The sequence below is a fragment of the Sprattus sprattus genome, assembly GCF_963457725.1.
Source record: "Sprattus sprattus genome assembly, chromosome: 18".
NCBI classification, from domain to species: domain Eukaryota; kingdom Metazoa; phylum Chordata; class Actinopteri; order Clupeiformes; family Clupeidae; genus Sprattus; species Sprattus sprattus.
In genome coordinates, this window is record NC_137916.1 from 25,412,286 (window position 1) to 25,423,413 (window position 11,128).

General features: G+C 43.2%; 1 protein-coding gene across 1 annotated transcript; it reads left to right on the forward strand.

Moving 5' to 3' along the window:
* Positions 1-646: 646 nt before the first annotated feature.
* On the forward strand, positions 647-10,861 carry fbxl16 (F-box and leucine-rich repeat protein 16; the record flags this gene model as incomplete). Its single annotated transcript, XM_080855851.1, has 6 exons — positions 647-1,297; positions 5,432-5,674; positions 6,932-7,197; positions 8,707-8,791; positions 9,095-9,158; positions 10,713-10,861. Exons 1-6 carry the CDS (start codon positions 650-652, stop codon positions 10,859-10,861), a joined length of 1,455 nt encoding a protein of 484 aa, XP_080711977.1. The 5' UTR covers positions 647-649.
* Positions 10,862-11,128: the final 267 nt, after the last annotated feature.

Below are 11,128 nucleotides of genomic sequence, written 5' to 3' on the forward strand. Positions count from 1 at the left end.
TTTTAACATTTTACTTTTACATTTTGTCAATGTTATCCGGGGTTACACAAGCATAGGCAGTAGCCCTACACATAACCTCAATCTAGTTATCTGTGCCTGTGAGATAGCACAGAATGATTATTAGTCTGCTAAATATGTAATTGTTATTCATAAGACAAACTGGTTGTTCAAGTTTCAGAAATGTTGTCTTGGAGCTCCTTTATTTTAAATTATATTAAATATTTCAGGCAATAGACAAATTCTTTGTCTCTAATGATGAAATATAGAACAATTCCGTTGAATACATAGCCTACCAATTATAAATAAAAAGCTGTTTTCTGTTAAATACTAACCAATTATATGTGATCCAGCTTTGACTGGCTGGATGAGAATGCTGTGTGATTGGTATTCTTAGTTTGTTCATGTGAAGCAGATTGCAGTTTCTGTTTTGCTGTTATCATTACATACTAAGGTGTACCATGACTATCTCTTAACCTCAATTCAATATATTTTGCTATTACCAAAAGGTTTTTATTTAGACCAGTGTTACTGTAGGACCATCATGTAATTTCGCTTGCTTATCCTTTCGTTGGCTATCATTAGATACTTAGGTGTACCATGACTTGACCTGAAGCTCATTCTCACTGTGACCCCCCCCAACAGGCTTCCAATGCTGAACATGTCCAGCCCCAGTGACCTCAAGTCTCCTTGTGTAACGCGGAACGGCATGGTCAAGCTGCCCCCCCAGCCCAACGGCCTGGGCTCTGCCAGCATCACCAAAGGGACCCCAGCTGCCAAGAACCGCCTGTGCCAGTCCTCCTCGGTACCCACCATTCTGCCTCCGCCGAGCCTACCGTACCACCTGGAACCCTTGCCCCTGGCCGCCTCGCTGCTGGGACCCGACCTGGACACTAGCCCCCTGACGGCCATGAAGCCCCCGCTCAGGCAGTTCCTGCTGGAGAGGCAGCTGGTCCTGGATGAGAAGGTACTGAACAGGCTACTGTGGTACTTCACCACGGCCGAGAAGTGCATCCTGGCCCAGGTGTGCAAGACATGGCGGAAGGTGCTCTACCAGCCCAAGTTCTGGGAAGGGGTGACCCCCATCTTACATGCGAAGGAACTGTACGCCCTCCTGCCCACCGGGGAGAAGGAGTTTGTCAGCTTGCAGGCGTTCGCGCTGCGGGGCTTCCAGGCCTTTTGTTTGGTGGGCGTCTCCGACTTGGACATTTGTGAGTTCATTGACAACTATCCCCTGTCGAAGAAAGGGGTCAAGTCCGTCAGCCTGAAGAGGTCAACCATCACAGACGCAGGACTCGAGGTAAACACAACATTCAACTGTCACTAGGATTTATTTATTTTTTATTGCTTGATAATTCATCCAGAGCACACACAAGTAATATTTATGCTCAGAAATGCTTTCATTAGTTAAAGAGTGCTTTATATGAACTGGCGTAAAATCAAACCACAGAGGTACTATTTTATGACAACTCTATGTTGCCTTCTGTGTCCCTAGCAGGGCCAGTTTGATAGCATTGTACACCTTACATAGTCATTACAAATACAGGAATGTTTTCCATTGTGTTGTTGTGAGTCTGGCATCCAGAATGTTCTCATTCCACTAGCCTCATTTTAAGTTTCAGTTTCACGTTGTCCTCCACCCAGCTCACTCATAAGTAGGTCCATGTGGTTGTCAGTAGCCAAACAACAAGTATGGTGGGGGGGGGGGGGGGGGGCTGGAATGGAGGCCCTTGGACTGAAATCAAATTGTCGGAAAGGCCCTTAGAAATATAGCTGAAACCTTGCAGAGGGTTACACAGTCTCACTGAAAATGTGTTTGTTTGGCAAACATTAAGGGAATGTTTCTGAATCTGAATATTCCACTCTGCAAAGGTCCACTTGCAGTTTGAGGTTGCATTTGTATCAATGACTGCATTTGCTAATACTCTAACTGACTCTATGTCAGTGTTGATATGTAACCATACGGCCAAATAGCCCAAATGTTATATATTAGTAGTATTGGTTATTTAGTAGTATATTAGTCTGTATCACATTCTGCAAGGCATATCATTATAGTCATAGGTTTCAAGGTTTCAAGACTGTTTGCAAAGCATACACTGCCAGCATATCCCATGCTTCATTTGAAATACCTCTCAGACAGAAAACTATACTAATCAAGACTTTTTTTTAATGATTTCCTTCGTTCTTACATATGTAATGCTTTTGTCTAGGATTAGGAAAGCAAGACTAGGACTTTTGTCCCCTAGTAAGGTCCAGCCAACTCTGTGGTTTGAAATGTATGGCACTCATTCAACTAATACATGATGAGTGTGCATAATTTTGGCATTTCTGCAGTTAATCCAATGTCACTTTCAATGTGCTATAGTCCAATCTGTAACCAACAGAAAGGAGAAATTCTGTCACTTTGTGAGTTGCTATTCTAGGAAATAGCTTGTGTTGCCATGGAGAATGGCTGAATTGTTAAGAGATGATGAGTGTGTGTGTGTGTGTGTGTGTGTGTGTGTGTGTGTGTGTGTGTGTGTGTGTGTGTGTGTGTGTGTGTGTGTGTGTGTGTATGTGTTCTCTTCATGCTGAAGATACACAGAAGCGCACAGTTCTATAAATGTATGGATTTTGTGGGGACAGTTCTGCTCCTTAGTGGGTCGCTTCTGGCACGCGTGACTCAGGTCAACAGTAGAAGATCACCAGTGAGACAGAGAGCAATGGCGGTTGAATGTCGCCCCCGTTGTTTACAAGGGCTGTTTGTTTTCCAGAATGTTTGTTTTCAGCTGTGTGACCACAGACCGATCCGGCCAGTGTGTTTCACAAACCCGGGCCATCCCTGCTTATTTATTCTGTTAGCCTGTTGTTCCGATTGTCCCTGTTGTCGGACACTGTCCGCAGGCCAAACAGGACAGTACTGTGCCAACTGCTCCCACAATCAGGAAGTGTTACGACCATGCACTTCATGAACCCTTATGGCTTGCTGTTGCTAAGTGACTGAACCTTGGAAAAAAAATGGATGACCCTTTTTCTTTTTTTTTTTTCCATCAGTCTCATTAACTAGGGTCTGTGGCGTCTTGTGACCTCATGTGATTGGCAGCTTCAGACGATCATGTGATGTAGGTCAGAATCAGAATTCTTGGGAGGCTGTTATGAGATTCCGTCCTTTTGTCTCCCGGCCTGCTCACATTTTTAAATGGCAGAATCAGTGGTTTTACTCTGCCACAGCAGACCTCTAATGAAGTTCTTTTATGTAATAGTTGTATAATCAACTCAGGGAGCCTCAGACTCCCAGATATCTCTTGGCAAGGTTCTTAATGAGGAAACGAGAAAAAAAGATCTGCTTTTCCGCTGAATAGCAGTGAGGTGGTCAACCTTACCCCAAACTGACAGAGATATATCAAAACAGAAATGTCTTAATCTGCTATGTTCAATTTCTGACTGTTGCTGAAACAGTGTGTCTTAATCTGCTGTGTGTACAGTTGAAAGAAAAGCTAAAGAATATGCCTGCTTTTGTTCTGTGAATGAGTCATGAATCATAGGGATTTACTCCACAGTCCTGTAGCAAGACCCCTCATGTTGAGAAAAAGGTTGCAAAAGACCGTTAGGGAAATAAAATCACATGATGGAAATCATGATAAAAATGAAAATATATTAAAATCGTCTGTACAATGATTTTTACCTGGAGTTTATTAGGACTATGACAGGATTTGTGCTATTACTGAAAAGGGAAGGTAGGTCAACAGAACCTAGGGAGCTAAATTTTCTTAAAGCACCCCACTTCCTGTGTCCTGCCAACAGGACAAGTCAAGTGCAAGTAATCTGATCGCTGTTACGTCGTCTCCAGTCTTTCTGCAAAAGCTACTTATTCTGCCTCCACTGCTGTGTAGTAGTCAAACATCTGAAGCAGAGCTGTGTGCCTGCACCAGGATTTCTCTCAGTCTCTGAAATCATGCTGAGGTTATTATGCAACGCCTCAGCCAATCAACCCCATGTTGCTGTTCCATCGTGGAGGATGGCTTGAGACAGAAGAGTCATTCCCTGAGCTAGATGTTAAGGGTTGAGAGCAAAATGGGGAGGTTTGTGCGATGGTTGACATTTGAGGTGGAGATTTTGGATGCTCTGAGAAGATAAGACAAACAAGACGAGATGGAAACAGTGTTTAGCATTCTCTCTGTCTGTGTATTATAGTGTGTAAGGGTTCATATGAGGGTGTTGGTGTGTTAATACAAATGAGTGTTTGTGCCAAATTTGTTTATCTGTGTGTGTGTGTGTGTGTGTGTGTGTGTGTGCTACCTGTTTGAAGGTGTTGAGTGTGCTTATATCTCAAATGATCTGGTAGGTTATTAGTGAGCACAGTGTTCAGGTCATGTGTGTTGTGTTAATTAAGAGCATGTTTTTCCTGCTGAGGCTACGACTTCAGGACCAACACACACACAAATTATAGTGTAAAGGTTGTAATAGAATATGTTATAATGTTGGAAGCAGTGGTGGTGAAGAAGCTTCTGCTTGAGATGGGTCTGCTCTCAGTCAAGTCGAAAGACTGTGGTTCTGTGGGTAGGGATACGGAATTAGATGTATTCAGACACTACACTACTGGTCATGTCAGTCAAGGCTGTGTTTCTGTGAGTCGAGGATACTCAGTCGTTAGTCAAGTCAGTCAAAAGGCTGTGGTACTGTGAGTAGGGATACTGAATTAGATGCATTCAGACACTACACTACTGGTCATGTCAGTCAAGGCTGTGTTTCTGTGAGTCGAGGATACTCAGTCGTTAGTCAAGTCAGTCAAAAGGCTGGGCTTCTGTGAGTAGGGATACTGAATTAGATGCATTCAGACACTACCAGCATTCTACACTGAATTCCTAAGAAGTATACAATCTCGACATTCTTAAGTTTGGCATGGACACTCCTCTATCTAATGTGGCCTATGGAACAGGGCCTTTTCAGTGCCTGGTTGCTCCTTCAAAATGGGCTTTGTGAATAAAGAATAGAGATTGTGGTACCAGCTTTTTAAGGAAGGTAGAACCATAATCAAAATATCTTGATACGGACTGTTAATTGTCACCAACTGTCACGTTGACGAGTGTGTTACCATCGGTCAGTAACGCTGTCTTGGTATGTTGGAAGCAACATATGCGATGTGTGACAGTATCCCAGGTTAAAATCCCCATACAGTAAATAAGAATGAAACCTAATTCTAAGAGCTGTGGCTTGTGCCTTGCAAGTGTTTTCTCACTGCCTCAACCCCCAGTAATATACATATCTCTTCTACTCATACCAACCCTTCTGTATTCTCATACACACACATTGTAGATTAGATATATTATCAGCATCGTTTTATCTTATGTAATACATAAGGTGAGTAAATATTGTCACTTTAACATAGCACAGTGCAGTTGAATATACCTTTACCTGAACCTGTGTGATGCATTATGGGACTTGTGGTCCACAGGTGATGCTGGAACAGATGCAGGGCCTGATGCACCTGGAGCTGTCGGGCTGCAACGACTTCACCGAGGCGGGCCTGTGGTCGAGCCTGAACGCGCGGCTCACCTCGCTCAGCGTCAGCGACTGCATCAACGTGGCGGACGACGCCATCGCCGCCATCTCCCAGCTGCTGCCCAACCTGTCCGAGCTGAGCCTGCAGGCCTACCACGTCACAGACACGGCCATGGCCTACTTCACCGCCAAGCAGGTAAAATCTGGGTCTATATACTGGAGTAGATGGGCCCAATACAAACCTGTTTCGCTCTTTAACAAGCAGGTAAAATCTGGGTCTATACTTACATTTAGTCATTTATCAGACGCTTTTATCCAAAGCGACTTACAAGTAGGTATACACATTTTACATTTACGCTGATGGCACACTGCACATCAGGAGCAATTAGAGGTTCAGTGTCTTGCTCCAGGACGCTTCGACAGGGAATCGAACTAGCAACCTTCTGATTACTATACTGGTGTAGATGGGCCCAATACAAACCTGTTTCGCTCTTTAACAAGTTCTTGCCCCGCCCCCCCTTTCTGTGTTTATTGCTGCACCATTAAAGGTGGAGTCAGTTATTCTAATCTAATCAAGTTCAGCAAATTGCTCCTCAAAATCCTCTAGCTCTCTGTTCAGTGTTTGTGCTCAGAGAAAACTCCGGTGTTCAAACGCAGTTCTGGATCTGTAAATGGGAGATAAACACAGTAGCTTGGAGCATAAAAGTCATAATTAACACAGTGCTTCTGGAGCATGGAACAGAGGGGTGTCATTTGATTGGCTATTGAGCTAAAATATCAACAAGCTTTTGTGCAATCAAATCACAGACTTTACCTTTAACTAAAATAAATTATCTCTGGAATGGAGTACCTTTCTCTTCTAGTGAGGAGTAAGTGAGCACTAGCCCATTCTTGCCCTTGTTGTTGTAGTGAGGAGTAAGTAACTAGCCCTTGCTGTTGTAGTGAGGAACAAGTAACTAGCCCTTGCTGTTGTAGTGAGGAGAAAGTAACTAGCCCTTGCTGTTGTAGTGAGGAGAAAGTAACTAGCCCTTGCTGTTGTAGTGAGGAGAAAGTAACTAGCCCTTGCTGTTGTAGTGAGGAAAGTAACTAGCCCTTGCTGTTGTAGTGAGGAGAAAGTAACTAGCCCTTGCTGTTGTAGTGAGGAGTAAGTGAGAACTAGCCCCTTCTAGCCCTGGCTGTTCTAGAGAGCAGTAAGTGAGAACTAGCCCTTGCTGTTCTAGAGAGGAGGAAGTGAGAACTAACCCTTTCTAGCCCTGGCTGTTCTAGAGAGGAGTAAGTGAGAACTAGCCCTTGCTGTTCAAGAAAGGAGGAAGTGAGAACTAGCCCTTGCTGTTGTAGTGAGGAGTAAGTGAGAACTAGCCCTTTCTAGCCCTGGCTGTTTTAGTTAGGAGAACGTGAATGCTAGCCCATTTTAGCCCACTGAAGCGGTTCTGTCTGGTTTGGCCCTCCTCAGGGATACACCACCCACACGCTGCGGCTACACTCCTGCTGGGAGATCACCAACCACGGCGTGGTGAACATGGTGCACAGCCTACCCAACCTCACCTCGCTCAGCCTCTCCGGCTGCTCCAAGATCACGGACGACGGCGTGGAGCTGGTGGCCGAGAACCTGCGCAAGCTCCGCAGCCTGGACCTGAGCTGGTGCCCCCGCATCACCGACATGGCGCTGGAGTACATCGCCTGCGACCTGCACAAGCTGGAGGAACTCGTGCTGGACCGGTGAGTGGGACGGCGGAGGGTGTAGGAGGGAAAACAAAGTCCGCTATATTTGGAGAGGGCAGAATCGGATTTTTTTATGTGGCTCGCTATAAATAACACACAACAGAATGGTGCAATTGTGAGAAACTGTAGGTGGTAAGAGGGTCTTTGTGGTGGTGGTGTTGCGCTCCTCTGATGAAAAGCTAAGATTTGGTTTGGCAAATGATGTGATTTGGCCAGGAGCACAACACGTACCTGAAAAGCTCACAGCAGTACAGCACTGCGGAATTAGCTTGATGCTGCACTGATGTATTTCATGTAGAGCCAGAACTAGTCACAACATACACTGTGGATTTATTTTCATGTTCTAGTTGAGGAAGAGAAAAGATTTTTTTTTTGTGCAAAATTGCAAACATCTGAGGGAAATTAAGTTAGAATAGTTTTTCTCTGTTGACCTCATTATTATATTAGTATTTGCAATTGTTATATTGGTTAGGGTAGGTTGTTGGGTAGGAGTAATTGTATGAGCATGTGACAGTGATTGGCCGCTGTTTGGAAGTCCTCAACCAATAGCACAAGGAATTTAACATCATTTCCTGTGTATAACTAAAAACAAATGGCTATGTTGGTAAACCCAATCAAGGCTCCTTTCTATTTCTGAATGGTTGTATTGATAGTACACATCCCAGTAAGCCTGATGAGGATGGGGCAGAAGTGTGATGTGTTTGGTACCCTACTGTGCTCTAGGTGGACATAGTATTCACTTTTAAAAGCTGAAAAAGGTTTTCATTGGAATCAAGATTTCTACAGATTATTAATCTGTAGAAATCTGTAGAAATCTATATTAAAGGGTTCTGGAAAAGGGACTTCAAGGGTTCTACCCAGAAACAGAAGATTAAATCAACCACTTGAACAAAAGGGCAGCCTTTAATGAACCTTTAGCCCTTTGTCCTTTGTCATGTCAACTTTTGATGGGATAAAGTTGTTATATGAGCTAACACAACCTTAGGAAGACACTTTTCAGCAAAGGTCATTGGTTTAAGATTATATTTACTTAAGGCATACTTTCAACAAACGTTCTTGAGAGTACATGGGCGCTGATTTGGTTAAGATATCAGACCTTAGAAACCAACTGTAAATTGCAAAGCGAATGTGTTGACATTACATGTGCATCCCTGCAGTGTCGGATTAAAGTGGGGACCAGTGTCGACCAAAGCCTTGCTTTACTAAAAGCGGAACTGGAGTTGAAGATCAATCAATTGATCACTCAGACAAACTTTTTTTTACACTGTATTACAGCTTTACGAGTGACAGACAAAAACAAAGGATTTAGAGACTTATGCACATCAGATTGAAAAAGACAACAATATAAGATTGGTAGCTACTGGTTAGATAATGAAAGATAAATAATAAAGGATAATACAAGCAATACAAAATATTTTATATATATGTGTGTGTCTGTGTTTGTGTGCATGTGTGTGCGTCTGTGTGTGTGTGTGTCTGGGTGTGTGTGTGTGTTTCTATACTCAGGTGTGTGCGGATCACTGACACTGGACTGGGCTACTTGTCCACCATGTCTTCTCTTCGGAGCCTTTACCTGCGCTGGTGCTGTCAGGTACACACATATTAGATGACCATATTCTCATCTGTCTATCAATTTTACCCTTTCACCCTTGCAGTCTGTCTGTCTATCTGTCTATCAATCTATAAATCTATCTATCTGTCTGTCTGTCTGTCTGTCTGTCTGTATGTATGTACGTATGTACAGTATGTACGTATGTATTTATGTATATTATACGTGTCTAGCAATCTCTTTTTTGCCTTCACCTAATGCTTCTCTCTCTCTCTCTGTCTCTCTTTCTCTCTCTTTCTCTCTTTCTCCCTCTCTCTCTCTCTCTCTCTCTCTCTCTCTCTGTAGGTTCAGGACTTTGGCTTACAACATCTCTTCGGTATGAGAAGCCTGAGGTTGCTCTCCCTAGCCGGTATGCCAATCATCCTCTCATAACTTCTCTCCCGCTGGACCCACGGCAACAACACTACCACATTTCTAAAACTATAAACTTTGGCAAGAGACTGTTTGTTAGGCGCTCTGATTTATAATGTTGTATAAATATCAGGGGCTGGGCTGACCAGTGTTGAGTAAACTGGGGAAGAGAGTAGCCAGCATCCTTAATGAGTCAAAGCTGCTTGAGATCAGATGTTACGCGTTGTTGACTTTCTATCTATTTCAGAGAATGTTCTAGAGGAGCAACAGGTCATATAGGTACAGTACCAGTCAAAAGTTTGGACACACCTTCATTTTTAAGAGAAATGTTTTCTTTACTTTTATTATTTTCTACATTGTAAATGAATACTGGAAACATTTAAACTATGAAATAACACATATGGAATGATGTACTAAACAAAAAAAGTGTTAAAAGTAATAAAAGTAAAGAAAAAACTTCTCCAAAAATGAGAAGGTGTGTCCAAACTTTTGACTGGTACTGTACTGTATATGGGATCTACCATATTGGACAGACATCAACAGCTGGCTTATTTAGGATCTTGACTAAGGCCTTGACGAAGTATCTGTGGTTTGCAGGGAGCAGAGTATAAAAATGTAATTGCTGGTTCATTTTCAAGCACTATAAATCTTGATGTTGAAATTCATGAAATTAATTGGTTATCCTTTGCAGTTTCTGAGTGAAAGATTCCAGCTTCACTGAGAACTTGTAATTCAAAGCTTTTGCTTGAACAAATAATAGAATATGGCTAAATCAATCAGTGTAAATAGCTGTAATCAATCACTGTAGAAAGGGTAATTCACCAACTAGAAACTTAAAAATGGAAGAATTGGAATTCAGGAAAAAAAATCAATATTAATAGCTCCACAGCATTTAAAAGTTCTTACATAGTTAGCCATCTTGATGTACGTCCTCAGATGGTCTGGGGTATTCCATGGATGGGCCATCCAAAGCTAATCGTATGGAAGTCATTAAAGAGACCGTCTGCAAAAGTTTGCCACTTTTTGAAGCATGTTTTTTTAAGCAACTAGTACTGGTCATCTGTCATTCCAGTTAGCTGCCTAGGCTATGAACTGTGCATTTCTGTGGTTCTGGTCGGACATGAGACATGAGTTGGCAGGTTAGTTAGCATGCTAGCAAGCCTTTTACCGGTGCCAACTGTGCTGTTGTTGGTGTTTGTAATGTTTTAAATGCCTTTTCAGTGATTGCTGGTTTTTCACCAAAACCCCTACTGATTACTGTTGTTTTAAATTCAGTTTCACTGAGATGACAATTTTCTCCACCCATAGAATTAGCAGGGAATATTTGGCTATTGATAAGTGAGCTATACAAAACTCTGACAATAACACAAGGATGTGCAAAATCGTTTGTGTATATATTTCCGTTATTATGATGTCTAATCTGGTCTGATGTTTAACATTGCTCTGAGTGTGTAGGCTAAATATTGTGTCAGTGCCTGAGAATTCTTGTTGCATCCACTCACTCACTCACCCACACGTTTCCCTTCCTTCTCCCACCGTTCACCTGGCTTAGGCTGCCCTCTGCTGACCACCAACGGCCTCTCAGGCCTCATCCAGCTGCCGGACCTGGAGGAACTGGAGCTGACCAACTGTCCTGGAGCCACGGCTGAGCTCTTCAAGTACTACTCCCAGCACCTGCCCCGCTGCATGGTCATCGAGTAGCCACCGGAGGGCGCCGGAGTGCCGGGAGGCAGCACACCACCACATCACCAAACTCCTTCTCCTTCAGTTGAAAGAAAATTTTAAAAAACGACAAGACGAATTAAGCTGAATATTCATCCAGGACCCTAGGGGGCAGTGAAAAAAAAAGGGAATGCGAGAAAAGTGAGGGTCTTGCATGGACTGATGGAAGCGTGCTCAGAAAAGACGAGACTGAAGACGTGTCGATGAGGAGCGGGAGAAACGAAGGCCTCGACAGACGTGCGATAA